General features: G+C 34.0%; 1 protein-coding gene and 2 long non-coding RNA genes across 3 annotated transcripts; all 3 read left to right on the top strand.

The window, feature by feature from the left end:
• The first annotated feature begins 1,026 nt into the window (after positions 1 to 1,026).
• On the top strand, positions 1,027 to 10,454 carry LOC149497973 (uncharacterized). The gene is made up of 5 exons (XR_016319591.1): positions 1,027 to 1,660; positions 2,429 to 2,494; positions 3,343 to 3,401; positions 9,318 to 9,383; positions 10,232 to 10,454. It is a non-coding gene; the product is annotated as an uncharacterized LOC149497973 (long non-coding RNA).
• A 1,315-nt stretch (positions 10,455 to 11,769) lies between these two features.
• Positions 11,770 to 14,338, top strand: LOC149497972 (elongation factor 1-alpha). The gene is made up of 3 exons (XM_089717860.1): positions 11,770 to 11,910; positions 12,657 to 13,138; positions 13,232 to 14,338. The coding sequence occupies exons 2-3, from the start codon at positions 12,677 to 12,679 to the stop codon at positions 14,111 to 14,113; spliced, it is 1,344 nt and encodes a 447-aa protein (XP_089573986.1). The 5' UTR covers positions 11,770 to 11,910; positions 12,657 to 12,676; the 3' UTR covers positions 14,114 to 14,338.
• Positions 14,339 to 14,942: 604 nt separating this feature from the next.
• Positions 14,943 to 16,240, top strand: LOC149497971 (uncharacterized). The gene is made up of 3 exons (XR_016319737.1): positions 14,943 to 15,437; positions 15,622 to 15,773; positions 15,895 to 16,240. It is a non-coding gene; the product is annotated as an uncharacterized LOC149497971 (long non-coding RNA).
• Positions 16,241 to 16,930: the final 690 nt, after the last annotated feature.

Genomic DNA, 16,930 nt, shown 5'->3' with positions numbered 1-16,930 from the left:
TTAACCCGAATTGAAATTTATTAATTGTATTTATGCTCGAATTTATATGAAAAATAATATAATCAATTCATGAAGTATGTAGCAATCAAACATTTCTCTTTCACTAAATAGCTTTTTGTTTTTTTAAAATATAATTTATTAATAGTAATATCAAGAATTATAGATAAGCATATAAACGAAATATAAAACTTTATTATTAGTAGCTAATAGAGTTTGTCGATCTTTTAATGAAACAAATGAATTCATATCATTAGAGTAATGAAACTAAAATTGGAAAAATATAATATTAGATATTTCCGCTCTGAGTTAATCTTGACAAAAGATATAAATTTTTATAGCATTAATAAGTTCGTTAATTGATTTGGATGTCAAAATAATAATTCTTGTGGATCTAACTACATTGCTTTTCCAATAATTTGTAACATATGATGAATACAAATGAGACACGATGCATTAATAACATCAATGGAAAAATATGCCGCATTATTAAACTCCATCGATTGAAGATTCACACTTGTAAATCAAGAACTAAATTTTGAAACAAATAAAATCAAATATTATAATTTTATTTAATAAAAAACGCTCGCAAGAAGATACAGAGTACTTAACCTCATAAGAAAAGTAAGAAGTTGATTGACGTATAATAAGAGTTTGAGGCTTCTAGAGTAGGCAACTCCTTTCAAGTAGCTTCCATCGATTCATTCTGATTTTCCTTTTTTTTTTTAGAATTTATGAATTTTTTATTTAATTATCACAATTTATTCAATTCTCACGATTACAGCTTAAATGAAATATGAAATTCTTGAATATTCTACTTCCCTTCGAACGATGAATTTTAAATGCTTTAGAATTTATAAGGGAACAAGGAAGTAATAAAAAAAAAAAAATACAAAATATGTAGACAACTAACAATAACAAAATAGAAAAGACACATGATTTTATTAAAGCGAAGCTGAAATAACCCGAATTTTTATTTTCAAAATTTTTCCAATTAAATTTAATGAACCGACAGCCTGAAAATTAATATTAATATTTTAGTGCAACTACTATGAGAAACCGAACCAAAAACCGATTGAAAAATTTGAAAACCAGTTAAAAATCGATGATTTGGGCCGAATCGAACCGAATCGAACCGGTTCGACCCAAACCATCTAGAAAATTCTCTTTTTCTTTTATCTCCAACGCTAAACTCACTCCCCCTCACCAGCGCACCTCCACTCCATCGCCACTGTCACCACAGCGCCACCGCCACTCCTCCCTCTTCTTCTTCTTTTTCTTCTCCTTCTTCTTCTTCTTCTCCTTCTTCTTCTTTCCTTTCTTCCTTTTTCTTTCTTTTTCTTTCCTTGTGCCTGCGTTCTTGGCGAGACAGAGGCAACGCAGCAGAGCCGCGCGCCACTGCCACTCGGCCACCGCCCCTACTGCAGCTCGGCAACGCAGCAGCTCCTCGTCTCCTCGGCCAGATCGCGTTGCTGTTCCTCTGTCGCGCCTACAGCAGCAGCACAGCCTTATCAAGCCGTCGCTGCCACTACAGATCGGGCCTCCGCCGGCGTCACAGCAGCTCTGCCGTCTTTCCAGCACGCCGATCGGTCGTCTCCACCTCTCTCCGCCACTGCCAGTCGAGTTCGACCACCGGCAGTTACTGCTTTTTAACCCGACACGCGTAAGAATTTTCGATCTAGCAATAATTAATTAATTAACGTTAATTTAGTTAATGTTATTTAGTTAATGTTATTAGTAGTTAATTAATTAACATTAATTGTGTTAATGTTAATGTTATTTAGATAATGAAATATTAGTTAATTAAATTAGTATTAGATATTAATATTAGATAATGAAATTAATTTTATTATTTGTAATTAATTAATCTAGCTAAGTTAATGTTAGAAATGTTAGATAATGAAATTAATCTTATTATTTGTAGTTAATTCAATTTGGTAAATGTGAGTAGTTAATAGCTTTATAATTTTATTGTTGATTTAATTAAGGTAGCTTAGATATAATGTTATTGTAATGTATAAATTGGATTGTGTGGTGATGTTGAGATTAAGGAGGATGGGAAACTGTTGTTTGATTAATTGCCCGACGGATGGGCCGTATGGATTGAATATTTGTGAAATTGTTGATATTTTAACAGGTAGATAGTCCAATTTTTAGGGGAGATGCTGCCGAAATTTCGGTAGAAAAATAAAATAAATTCGGTATAAAAAAAAAAAATAAATAAAATAAATTTCGGTAGGAAATAAAATAGAAGTCAAAAGAAAATAAAGAAAATAGTGTTCGGTAGAAAAATAAATTTATTATAGAAAATAAATTAAATCTCGAGATTAAATTACGTAGAAGAGTTAGAATATAAAATAAAAATTTTAGAGTGGTAAAGAAATATTTTGTCTGATAGAATTATTTTCTGCTGTGTCCTTCTTTTTCTTAGATCGCCCGGGTCCATCTAGTGCTCCTCCAGGACAACATCGAAGCTAGAATTTCGCTCTCCATCACTGTGAGTAATAATAAATAATGCATATCAACACTGCATTTGCATATCATTTATTTATAAACATTATATTTTTATTTACATATTACAATATATTATAAGTATTTTATCATATATATATTATGTTACGATCACTATAATTATACTTATATATAATTGTGCATTTTGGATGAAATTGGTGTATTATGATGAATGAAATGTTTGATTATTTGTGCTGTGACTATACTGTGATTTGTTTGTGTGGAATTGGGATGAAGTGGGTCACCATGGGTTTGTGAGACTGTTTCTGTTATATGGATCCTGATTCTGTTTCTGTTAGCCGGGTAAATGGGAGATCGGCGCCCCCGTGTGCACCCACCGTTACCGTTACTGTTAACCACAGGTTGGCTTCTTTATTGGGCGCACCGGATAATCTAGATTTGATCGCAGCCCGCAGGGTGGCCTCCTGTTGTGAGCGCCTGATGATCTAGATTTGATGGAGACGACCGGGTTGCCTCCTGTTGGTATGGAAAAGAAAAGAGAGAATGAAAAAAAAAAAAACAATGAGAGGGCTGGTCAAGTGAGGATTAGACCGGTCGGCCAGTATGGGGGATCGGCTCCCTGGTGCACATGTGAGAGGATGAGCCATGTGGGAGGACGGCTCATCGGGGGTTCGGTGACTCCACTGACTAATTTCCACGTGATGTGATTATTTGAAGGTGATATTGTTTGTGGGTGCTGATGTAATGTCATCTGATTGACTGTTGTGTGTTCATTCAGTAAACTAGGGTGCATTTTGCTTGACTGTATGTGGTGTGTATTATTTATTATTATTCGCTGAGTTGCAAAACTCACCCCCCCAACAAACCTCCCAGGTACTAGGAAGCAGCTGATTCGACTGGAGCTCTGCAATCTTCTCCGCAGAGTTATAAATGTAAACTTTATATTCCTGTTATTTAATTTTGGATGTATAAATTATTCTGTTATCAGATTATTCTTGGACTCCGCAGTTATAGGGTTGTGTATGAATATTGGATCTATTGTTAGCATTACACTATAAATTATATATTATGCAACTAGCCGCAGGTGAACCAGTAAGCCCATAATGTGATTATAATTTATTGTGAATAGGCCCCAGGTTATATATTATGTGTTAATCGAGATTGGGCCATATGTTTGTATAGAGGCTTACTGTTTTGATGAAATTGAGACAGATTGAATAATTTAGGCTTACTACGGGCCTCGGGGGCCTTAAGCTTACCTGGGCCCTAGTGCCGGTCCGGCCCACGGAAACGGGTCGTGACAAAGGTGGTATCAGAGCATAAGTTTATAAGTTTAGATGTAACTGCGGAGTAATTCCTGTCATGTCTTGACATTGTCCTCCTTGCTTTTCCCTTCAGCGTTGTTCGCAACCAGACTAAAGTCAAGTTGTTTAATGATTAAAATTTGCATCCTTGTTCGTTAGAGATGTGATTTAGTTAATGATGCTAGGAGACAATTTAAACAAAAATCCTTCTATGGAATAAATAATAGTCATATATAATTTAAGTATGTAAGAAGATAAGTTGCATATGAATAATAAATTGAAGTCAAATACTGTAAGTGTACTATTTTATTTAATATGTGTTGAATGTAGAATACATATAAAAAAAAAAAAAAAAGATGCATGAGTGCGTGTATATGTGTGCCTGCAGAATTGAGAATTAGTTGCTAGTTTTATTTAATAAGAGAACTAAACGATTCGGATTTGAGGACATTAGAATATATTTAATTGGTGCCTTGAATTAATATATGTATTTGGTGACATTTACATGATGTTGGTTGGTGGAATTTATTATAGTTATTGGGGTAAATATTTTCTGGATGGAATAATTACATTAATTAGTATAAGTACATAACTGATTTTTTATAAGATTTAAATATTGAAGGATTTGGTGTGATTTGCTATAATAATTGGAGATGAGTATTTTTCATAAAGAATAATATTGGTGGAATTATTATACCAAGTGATTTTTAATTATGAGAAGTAATTACTGCTTGGTGGAGTAAAGTGTATTGTAGCATTCATCAACTATTCCTTTTCAAGTGTATGAATATAGGGAATCATATAAATTATTGTGGTTATAAGAAACGTAAATTGTGATCCGTAGTAAGAGACAAATTACTCTACTCTGTATGCATTTAGTAATGGATATTGTGTGGATTGTGGCATCTTATGGTTTAATATGGTACAAGTAAGAATTAAATCTAATGGTATTTAGCTTTTGATATTTAAAATAATTGTTGCACACTCGATGGTATGTGAATTACAATCAATGATTTTGTTTAATGGGAGATTCTATGATCTGAGGACTCCATAAGGGAATTAAGGTACTTACGTTATGTAAATATTGGGCTATGATGATTAAGAGTATTGGTGAATGACATCGGACATGGAGAGATAATTGTCCAATTATTTAATTGATACAATACTAGTAAATTAGATAAGTAAGGATGGATCTAGTCCTGTTATTGTATGGATATTAAGAAAAGAATCAATTGTAGAAACGTGAAGAGTATGAATTAATGTGAGTTAAATGAGGATAGTCAGTAATTAGAGGTTTAATAAATTAGGGATTATGGGTAACAAGATTCGATGAAAATAAAAATAATGATACATCAGCGGATTTAAGATAAAGACCTCTATATTTTGGGATTTCATGAGTGTAGAAAAATTGTGGTTTACAGTCATGAAAGAGTTATGGATCCATGCGTGATATAATTAAGATCTTAGTACATGTAGAATGTTTAATAAGCCAGACTAAGCTTATGGACCAAGTATAATAAAATAAAAGTAAAAGATAGCAAAGGAAATTAGTGGTTTTGGGATTGAAATGCTATTATATTCGATGATAATTATATTAGGAAAATTATAGCTTGAATATAATTTGAATATAAAGAACAGAGGAGAATAATGTTTGTATAATTAAACAGTTTCTTGTTATCTCTTGGAGTATAGAGAGAATGTGAATGTTAAGAAATTAAATGATCATGAATAGTAATTTTATGATGTAATTAAATTAAGATCTAAAAAAAAAAAAAAAAAAAAGAAGAGTTGTGAAAGTTCAAAAGATGCTTTAGAATAAGTAATTAAGAATAGGTAGTTAGACAAAAAGAAGTGAAATATTATTAAAAGTAGAAAGATGGAACATGTATACTATTGAAGGTAGGGAAATGGCTTTTAGGTTTAAAATAGTCATCACTATCGGTGATAATTCTAATAGAATATTAAATAAATAATTGATAATGTTATAAACCAACCTTATGAGTTGAGTTAATCGGGTCCTTGCAAGGTGAGTTTTGAGAACTTTGTGGTTCATATATAGTAAATTCATATTCTAAAAAGAGATCAAAGGTAGGAAGTTATTGAATGTCTGGTGGTATACAAATAGATAATGATTTAAGGATTGTAATCCCGATGATGAAAGAACTTAGTACTTATATTCAGAAAGATAGACTTTCTACTGGAGAGAGAGATAAGAAAATTTTGACTTATGTAATTTGATAGCATCTAGTTGGGAAATAGTAATGATTGGGAATAAGAGTTGATAAAAGATCATGGGGGCTTAGCTTGAGATGACAACGAATGTGAATAAATTTAATCTCTTGACGTAAAGCAATTAAAATAAGGAAATTCTATTAATTAGTGCAACTTTTGCAAGTTACTTGTTTTATTGCATAAAGAAGGAAAATTATATTTATGTCCTTAGTAGAACGTAAAGGTAATTAGAGTATTTTCATTTATTAGTAAGCTAGCTGGGTTTTAATTTACTATTTATTTTGGATATTGAAAATTTGTGCAAGAATAAACAAGTGAACTTGAGATAGTTTTAACAACTTTGGTGAGGAGAATACATGCTAGTATTTGAAGACTGAAAAGATAAACTATAGAACTGTTGGATGTGATTACGGGATGGTTTAAGATTATATTTTAATTATATTGGAATGCCAACTCATGGATGTCGATTAGATCATTAATCAATTTAAATTGCTCATGGTTCGATTGAGGTACCGTTTAGAGCGAAAATTATTAATGCATAATGTGGAGTCAATGTAAAGTTATTCCGAATTCCTTAGCAATTGAGAGAAATTATGATTGAATGAATAGAATTGTGTTATAAATGGCAGTTTGCGACTTATCTTATTGTTTAAGGGAAGATTTAAATAGTTAGGTCCATTCGAGAACTGGTACATTGTAACTCTGATGTTGAAGGATTCAATAAGTTGTTAACCTTGTTTAGGGTAAAGAATGTAGAGAGAACATAATTAAGGTTGAGGATATTCTTAGATCGTATAAGGTATAAATTGTACAAATCTTGGAGATGATAGACTTGGAGAAAAGGAATAACTCAATGATATTATTATCTGAATATTCATAGGCATTCATGAGATTAAGAATAAACATAAGACAAAGGACATAGTCTAATCAGGAGTTGAATTATGGGTTTAACATTCTTGATCTCTTACTTAGCTAGAGAAATGTCATGATTTTGTTTGAAATAAGCTTGTAGTAGTGGCAAGAATTTGTTCTCTTTAATTGGAAATGATCAAATAGTACTTAATAGCAGAATTTGATAAGAATCGAAAACTTTCTTGAATTGGCAGCAATCATCTTACTTAATTATGAACAACGTCAATGATTATGAGGGCAAATATATGGAATTGGAGTTGATGGAAAATGGATGAGTCAGCATGTAGGTTTTGAATTTTAAAATAAGGAGTCCAAATTGAGATAGTAGTAAATTTGATTGAATATGCGGATTCTTATATAAGTAAGGTTAAATACTTGGTTTGTGTATGAGTTTCTTATGGAGCGATGATCTTTGCCTATGATAGCTAGTGAGAGAATAAATGACGATACATCAATGTAAGGACACATGATTTAGAGCTAATGAGATTAATAACCCTTACTTAAGCAGATGTTATAAGTGATTAAAATTCTTACGTGTAAAGGTGAATACTAGTGTCGAATCTGTACTTTAGGTAATGAATATTTGACTTGACTTGACGACTTATAGATATAGTACAACTCAAGTTTAAATTAACTATGGTAATAAGGTAGGTAACTTTGGGGCTAGATTCATCTCATAATCATCCTACCCTCCCTATAAATTGAATTTTCTTCTCATTGGTTTGTCTTCATAATTTAATAAAAATTAATTCTACTGGTCTGACTAACGAACTTAAAAATATTTATCTCATCTTCTTGATTCATCTTCTATCTGCTCAACAGCATTATGTGAGAAGTACAGCCACCATTGTCGTAAACAATTGTTGCATCCTAGTTTCTTGTTATTTTCAAAATTCGAGGACGAATTTTGAAAAGGGGGGGAGACTGAAATAACCCGAATTTTTATTTTCAAAATTTTTCCAATTAAATTTAATGAACCGACAGCCTGGAAATTAATATTAATATTTTAGTGCAACTACTATGAGAAACCGAACCAAAAACCGATTGAAAAATTTGAAAACCAGTTAAAAATCGATGATTTGGGCCGAATTGAACCGAATCGAACCGGTTCGACCCAAACCATCTAGAAAATTCTCTTTTTCTTTTATCTCCAACGCTAAACTCACTCCCCCTCACCAGCGCACCTCCACTCCATCGCCACTGTCACCACAGCGCCACCGCCACTCCTCCCTCTTCTTCTTCTTTTTCTTCTCCTTCTTCTTCTTCTTCTCCTTCTTCTTCTTTCCTTTCTTCCTTTTTCTTTCTTTTTCTTTCCTTGTGCCTGCGTTCTTGGCGAGACAGAGGCAACGCAGCAGAGCCGCGCGCCACTGCCACTCGGCCACCGCCCCTACTGCAGCTCGGCAACGCAGCAGCTCCTCGTCTCCTCGGCCAGATCGCGTTGTTGTTCCTCTGTCGCGCCTACAGCAGCAGCACAGCCTTGTCAAGCCGTCGCTGCCACTACAGATCGGGCCTCCGCCGGCGTCACAGCAGCTCTGCCGTCTTTCCAGCACGCCGATCGGTCGTCTCCACCTCTCTCCGCCACTGCCAGTCGAGTTCGACCACCGGCAGTTACTGCTTTTTAACCCGACACGCGTAAGAATTTTCGATCTAGCAATAATTAATTAATTAACGTTAATTTAGTTAATGTTATTTAGTTAATGTTATTAGTAGTTAATTAATTAACATTAATTGTGTTAATGTTAATGTTATTTAGATAATGAAATATTAGTTAATTAAATTAGTATTAGATATTAATATTAGATAATGAAATTAATTTTATTATTTGTAATTAATTAATCTAGCTAAGTTAATGTTAGAAATGTTAGATAATGAAATTAATCTTATTATTTGTAGTTAATTCAATTTGGTAAATGTGAGTAGTTAATAGCTTTATAATTTTATTGTTGATTTAATTAAGGTAGCTTAGATATAATGTTATTGTAATGTATAAATTGGATTGTGTGGTGATGTTGAGATTAAGGAGGATGGGAAACTGTTGTTTGATTAATTGCCCGACGGATGGGCCGTATGGATTGAATATTTGTGAAATTGTTGATATTTTAACAGGTAGATAGTCCAATTTTTAGGGGAGATGCTGCCGAAATTTCGGTAGAAAAATAAAATAAATTCGGTATAAAAAAAAAAAATAAATAAAATAAATTTCGGTAGGAAATAAAATAGAAGTCAAAAGAAAATAAAGAAAATAGTGTTCGGTAGAAAAATAAATTTATTATAGAAAATAAATTAAATCTCGAGATTAAATTACGTAGAAGAGTTAGAATATAAAATAAAAATTTTAGAGTGGTAAAGAAATATTTTGTCTGATAGAATTATTTTCTGCTGTGTCCTTCTTTTTCTTAGATCGCCCGGGTCCATCTAGTGCTCCTCCAGGACAACATCGAAGCTAGAATTTCGCTCTCCATCACTGTGAGTAATAATAAATAATGCATATCAACACTGCATTTGCATATCATTTATTTATAAACATTATATTTTTATTTACATATTACAATATATTATAAGTATTTTATCATATATATATTATGTTACGATCACTATAATTATACTTATATATAATTGTGCATTTTGGATGAAATTGGTGTATTATGATGAATGAAATGTTTGATTATTTGTGCTGTGACTATACTGTGATTTGTTTGTGTGGAATTGGGATGAAGTGGGTCACCATGGGTTTGTGAGACTGTTTCTGTTATATGGATCCTGATTCTGTTTCTGTTAGCCGGGTAAATGGGAGATCGGCGCCCCCGTGTGCACCCACCGTTACCGTTACTGTTAACCACAGGTTGGCTTCTTTATTGGGCGCACCGGATAATCTAGATTTGATCGCAGCCCGCAGGGTGGCCTCCTGTTGTGAGCGCCTGATGATCTAGATTTGATGGAGACGACCGGGTTGCCTCCTGTTGGTATGGAAAAGAAAAGAGAGAATGAAAAAAAAAAAACAATGAGAGGGCTGGTCAAGTGAGGATTAGACCGGTCGGCCAGTATGGGGGATCGGCTCCCTGGTGCACATGTGAGAGGATGAGCCATGTGGGAGGACGGCTCATCGGGGGTTCGGTGACTCCACTGACTAATTTCCACGTGATGTGATTATTTGAAGGTGATATTGTTTGTGGGTGCTGATGTAATGTCATCTGATTGACTGTTGTGTGTTCATTCAGTAAACTATGGTGCATTTTGCTTGACTGTATGTGGTGTGTATTATTTATTATTATTCGCTGAGTTGCAAAACTCACCCCCCCCAACAAACCTCCCAGGTACTAGGAAGCAGCTGATTCGACTGGAGCTCTGCAATCTTCTCCGCAGAGTTATAAATGTAAACTTTATATTCCTGTTATTTAATTTTGGATGTATAAATTATTCTGTTATCAGATTATTCTTGGACTCCGCAGTTATAGGGTTGTGTATGAATATTGGATCTATTGTTAGCATTACACTATAAATTATATATTATGCAACTAGCCGCAGGTGAACCAGTAAGCCCATAATGTGATTATAATTTATTGTGAATAGGCCCCAGGTTATATATTATGTGTTAATCGAGATTGGGCCATATGTTTGTATAGAGGCTTACTGTTTTGATGAAATTGAGACAGATTGAATAATTTAGGCTTACTACGGGCCTCGGGGGCCTTAAGCTTACCTGGGCCCTAGTGCCGGTCCGGCCCACGGAAACGGGTCGTGACAGAAGCGAAAGAGATAGTAGAAAGTATGGGGTAAGGCCTACTGCTGTTTATCCAAATTAAAACTAAGGTCAGAAAACTAGAGAGAAAAAATAAAAAGAGAGGACTTGAAATAAAATTTTGATTTTTGAATAAATTTTCTATTATCAATATGTTGTCACTATGGTGTCATTATTTGGATTTGTAGTATGGAGAGAATTTATAAAGTTTAGGGGCAATTTTAGAATTTTGCATTTGCCCTCCTGCTGTTTATCCAAATTAAAATTGGGGTAAAAAAATTAGAGAGAAAAGAGAGAAAGAGAGAACTTCAAATAAAATTTTGATTTTTGAATAATTTTTCTATTATCAATATGTTGTCACTGTGGTGTCATTATTTGGATTTGTAGTATGGAGAGAATTTATAAAGTTTAGGGGCAATTTTAGAATTTTGCATTTGCCCTACTGCTGTTTATCCAAATTAAAATTAGGGTCAGAAAACTAGAGAGAAAAGAGAGAAAGAGAGAACTTGAAATAAAATTTTGATTTTTGAATAATTTTTCTATTATCAATATGTTGTCACTGTGGTGTCATTATTTGGATTTGTAGTATGGAGAGAATTGATAAAGTTTAGGGGCAATTTTAGAATTTTGCATTTGATCGGTTCAATTCAAAATTTTTAAAAAATCATTTTGTAAAAAAAAAATTTAAATTGAATTATATTTCTAAAAATATTAATATATAATAAAATTAGATGTATAAATATAATTTATTTTTATTCAGTTACTTTATTTTTATTATCAGAATAAAATTGAACTACAATAACAAAAATTCTACAAATTTTAAAATAAAACCAAATCGAATTATTGGATTAGTATAAAATTAAATTGATTCGGTTTGATTTAGATAAATTGAACCATGTGCTTTCCCAGGCAAGTCCACTGTGCCCGAATAATATTAAGAACATGCGGTAATTTTTCACAATGCAAATCGGACGTGGCATAATATGGCACGCATAGATAAATATAACAAAATTTCAACGGCTTACAAGAGCGATTAATACTAGCCGTTGATAAAATAATCCAACGGATGACAGAGAAACCCTACTTAGGCCAAAGGCTTTAGCGATGTTACGATAATACTTAAACCAGAGCTAGCAGCCTCACTCTTACTCTTTCGGTTGCTTTCTACGCTCTCTCCATATCTACGGGAGAGCACTTCTTCTGCTCGCGAGTTTCCTCCTCGAAGAGTCGTTTTCTCTGTTATTAATTTTTAAGGTTCGTCTCTTCCTCTCTTCCTTTATGTGTTATACATGCATGTTTATATATATGTTTATGTGTTGGATAGATTATATCCGATTTGGTTCAGTTTTTCTTCGATTTTATTGACTATGAAAAGCTTGTGATTGATCTGATTTATTCTTAGAGTTCCTAACCTTTATGGGTTTCTTAATATGTTATTGGATCTGTTTGTTTTGTTCAAATAATGCTTTTTGTACCGTGTTCCTTTATGTGGTATGTTTTTCCGAGCCGATCTCTTTTTCTATGAGATAAATTTGATTAATGCTTTAGCTTGGGGATCTTATGCTATTGAGTTTTGATTTGACATCGTTAGCTGGAGGTAAGGCCAAAGCAAACCGGTTTAAATATTTGATTTAAATCGCTGTTTGTTTTTATTTTAATGATGGTTTTGTTTTGATGGTAATGATGGGTGCTTAATTCAGGTTCAAAGACTAATTTTTTTGGTGGCTGTACTTTAGTGGTAAAATCCACACTGTTATGTGGAGACCTGGGCTCGAATCCCAGCAGCCACGCCTGGTTTACTTAATTTTTATGTCAAAAGCTAGTTCAGGGTTTTGTTACTTTAATATTTTCTAAGTCTGTTTATTTTTAGCTCATTGTGACTTTCTAATGGCTGAGGATTAGATTATCTTGTTCAAATGTTTTTCATGATAAATGCTTAATCCAGAAGGCAGTATCGTTATCTGTGGTTTTACCTAACGTCTTCGATCTATCATTTTCAGCTTCTCTCCCAAATTTTATCATGGGTAAGGAGAAGGTTCACATTAATATTGTGGTCATTGGCCATGTCGACTCTGGCAAGTCAACAACCACTGGTCATTTAATCTACAAGCTTGGAGGTATTGACAAGCGTGTGATTGAGAGATTTGAGAAGGAAGCTGCTGAAATGAACAAAAGGTCATTCAAGTATGCTTGGGTCTTGGACAAGCTTAAGGCTGAACGTGAGCGTGGTATCACCATTGATATTGCTCTTTGGAAGTTTGAGACAACTAAATATTACTGCACTGTCATTGATGCACCTGGACATCGGGACTTTATCAAGAACATGATCACTGGTACCTCACAGGCTGACTGTGCTGTGCTGATTATTGACTCTACCACTGGTGGTTTCGAAGCTGGTATTTCCAAGGATGGTCAGACCCGTGAACATGCTCTGCTTGCTTTCACTCTTGGTGTGAAGCAGATGATCTGTTGCTGCAACAAGGTGAGCCTCTTTGGTCCTTGCAATGTTGTTTCCTTGTAGCAGTTGTGTTGTAATTTTATGTGTGTTAACTTCAATTCTTGATTTATGTGATAGATGGATGCCACAACCCCCAAGTACTCTAAGGCTAGATACGATGAAATTGTGAAGGAAGTTTCTTCCTACTTGAAGAAGGTGGGTTATAACCCTGACAAGATCCCATTTGTGCCCATCTCTGGTTTTGAGGGTGATAACATGATTGAGAGATCAACCAACCTCGATTGGTACAAGGGCCCTACCCTCCTTGAGGCCCTTGACTTGATCAATGAGCCAAAGAGGCCAACAGACAAGCCACTCCGTCTCCCACTTCAGGATGTCTACAAGATTGGTGGTATCGGAACTGTACCTGTCGGTCGTGTTGAGACTGGTGTCTTAAAACCTGGTATGGTTGTCACCTTCGGACCATCTGGACTGACCACTGAAGTTAAGTCTGTTGAGATGCACCACGAAGCTCTCCAGGAGGCCCTTCCAGGTGACAATGTTGGCTTCAATGTGAAGAATGTTGCTGTCAAGGATTTGAAACGTGGTTTTGTTGCCTCTAACTCCAAGGATGATCCTGCGAAGGAAGCTGCCAACTTCACCTCTCAGGTCATCATCATGAACCACCCTGGTCAAATTGGAAACGGATACGCTCCAGTCCTTGACTGCCACACCTCCCACATTGCTGTTAAGTTTGCTGAGATCCTAACCAAGATTGATAGGCGATCTGGTAAAGAGCTTGAGAAGGAGCCAAAATTCTTGAAGAATGGTGATGCTGGATTTGTGAAGATGATTCCCACCAAGCCCATGGTTGTGGAGACCTTTTCTGAGTACCCTCCCCTGGGTCGTTTTGCTGTGAGGGACATGCGCCAGACAGTTGCTGTTGGTGTCATCAAGAGTGTTGAGAAGAAGGACCCAAGTGGTGCTAAGGTCACCAAATCCGCAGCAAAGAAAAAGTAAAGCATTGGGTGAATGATGTTACAGTTATTAGTTTAGTTATGTTTTGTTTTAAGTAATGTCTTCCTGTTGTTTTTGGTTTCAGTTCCAGTTATCTGGCAGTTTTGTGACCTAAGTTCTCAAGTTACTGTCTTTTGTGTCGTTCTGAATTGTTGTATTGTGTTTTGCGGATTTTGGAGCCACAAACTTTTGCTATTTATGTTACTATATCCATCTCATTTTTATTTAGCATTCTGTAGTTTTTTGTCTTCATGTTAGTCTCTGTTTGTTAGTTAATTCATATCTAACAGGTAATTATCATATCTGTAGTTAATGGATCGCCAGATGAGACAAATTACCAGTCTTTCTTCACCACAGTAACTGAAGCCGACGGATTAAAGTTTCCTCGTAAAAATATATTTCACTCTCAAAAATTGAATTTTTTTGGAATATTTCATTCCCAGACTAAGAACAAATAATAATATAACGGAAGTGAAACCACTGTATCTTCACAAAGATGGTTTTAACTAGTAAGTTATATTTTCTTAGACTCTCAATTGCTGGTTCAGGTTTGTATGTCCTCGTGCATGTTCTATCTGTCGCTGTTAGTATTTCGAATGTTAAACTCTGGAAAAAGAAAAAAAAATCTTCACAAAGGTGGTGAGGAGATTATTTCAGTAATGTTACATAAAGTATATAATGATAATCAATACATATGTTTAGTTGATGGGTTCCATCCCCAACAAGTATTTGGTGCACTCTTGTATTTAATTATACTTCCTTTCACTTAAAGATACGACCAAATCAAGCAATAAAACTTCTACTATGGAAAAAACTTCTACTGTTATATATATACATATACCATATGGTATTGCATTTTCTGAGTTCTCTCTGAGAGCTTCTTTTTCATCAAACCTCAGATTCAAGATTTTGTCGAAATGGGTTCTTTAGAAAGATCAAAAAAGAAGTTCAGTTATGGAAAAAAGCTGTTGTTCATTTTGCTTTGTGTTTTGTTATGGGTTTCTTTTCAGGCTTTGCTCCTACTGGTAAATCTTCAGTATTCTCAAGTCAAATTATTTCATCAAACAAATCTCATTTTTCTCCTCAACCTGTCGAATTTAGCAGTGACTTCACAGCCTGCTGGAGCTGAGAATGTAAACCAGAGTTTAATTAGAAGCTGAAACTCCAATGGCAACTCCAGCGACGTCTAAAGAATCTGCAGAACGTGCAAAGTTTTTGGAAACACAAGATCAAGAACATAAATAGGAAAAAGAAACAATGTTGGTTCCAAGAAGATTAATAATTATTGTTACGCCATTGAGTAATAAAGATCGGTATCAAGCATATGGTAAGCATAAGTCGCGTGGAAGTAGTCTCTCTAGATATTTGGTTGGCTCCACTTTGGTCCTTTTATGTAGTTCATGATATCCTACTTGGTTTCTCAGTTTTTGTTAGTTGAAAAATAATGTCGCACCATTTTTCTTTTTTGCTCTCAAGTTCAAAGTATAGTTAAACATGCTTATGGAATTCAGGGATGGGGAGTTGGCAACTGAAGTAGCATGCGTAGTGGTGAATCTTTCAGCCCTCTCAAATGTTGCTAATAGCATGCTGGTGAAAAATGATGTTCTCCAACTGCTTATACAAAGATTAGCAACATCAAACATCTAGCAATTGCTTATTCCCGGTAACTTACATTATGAGAGTTTAAAATTTTTTGTTGAGTCAGGCAGTTATTTATTTGTTCATTTGTCTTTCTATTACTGCAAATAAGAGTCATGCTGATTATCAATTTATGGTTGTTGCAGGTTTTGAGGGGGATGCCAAATGGAGAGGGCCCAAAGCTTGTTGAACGAGAGGATATTGGCATAGAAGCCATGGAAAGATTTCAGTTTCATGAGAATGAAGACCTGAGAAATATGGCGAATGGTTTGGACTATGGGCTTGACAAATAGAATTCTTGATGTAATCTTATTCGCAAATCGGAATGTAAAATTTGAACCAGAGATAACCCATGACCTAGATCTCAATCTAAGATGGGTTGGTCTGAACTCTGAAGAGGCAAAATGTAATAGTTTGTACTATGTAACATGTTTGCACAGGCATTACTGTCTGAACTGTTCTTAAAATGCAATTTTAACAAATTTTTCCTTCATGAAATTTGAAGTTCAGAACATGGATGGTTACCATCAAGCAGGCTAATGCAGATAAAAAGGAGTTGAGTGTTGTTGATGTTTAGTGAAAATTTAGCTTAAAATGTCAACGAGTACGAAGTGAAAATCACGTTCAGGACGATACATATTTTATTTATTTAACAAAGCAGATAATAAAAATAAAATATTCATATAGTCGACTCTAATTATTTTTATAATTAAATTTAATTGTTTTATTTATAATTTGATGTGATGATTTCATAATTTTCGTTATTGGTTTGAGTTAAAATTTATTAATTGTATTTGTGATCGAATTTATATGAAAAATAATAGCATCAATTAATGATTAAGGGAAATTATTCAAAAGATGATTTGTAGCCAAATCATTCTTACCAAATTGACAATACGTTGAGAAAATTTTATCACGTGAAATAATTTCTCAATTTAAAATGTGTTGTCACTATGGTGTCATTATTTTTGGATTTGAGCAAACAGTTGAGTGGCAATTTCAGAATTTAATATTTGATCGGTTCGATTTAAAATTTTATGAAAAATCTTTTTTTAAAAGAAAATTAAAATAGAATTAAATTTCTAAAAATACTTGTATATATTAAAAATTAAATGTAAAAGTATATATAGTTTAGATTTATTAGGTTACTTTAATTTTTATTATCAAAATAAAATTGAACTA

This window comes from Jatropha curcas, chromosome 2 (genome assembly GCF_041381405.1).
Source record: "Jatropha curcas cultivar XTBG-Jc1 chromosome 2, XTBG_Jcur_1.0, whole genome shotgun sequence".
NCBI classification, from domain to species: Eukaryota; Viridiplantae; Streptophyta; class Magnoliopsida; order Malpighiales; family Euphorbiaceae; genus Jatropha; species Jatropha curcas.
The sequence above is the reverse complement of the archived record's forward strand: the minus strand, read 5'-3'. Positions and strand labels throughout refer to the sequence as shown.

What these genes read in the sequence shown, in the direction of transcription:
- LOC149497972 (XM_089717860.1), top strand. Translation starts at nt 12,677, where the DNA reads ATGGGTAAGGAGAAGGTTCACATTAATATTGTGGTCATTGGCCATGTC. An exon ending in TGATCTGTTGCTGCAACAAG is followed by an intron (nt 13,139 to 13,231) that starts GTGAGCCTCTTT and finishes TTTATGTGATAG; the next exon opens with ATGGATGCCACAACCCCCAA.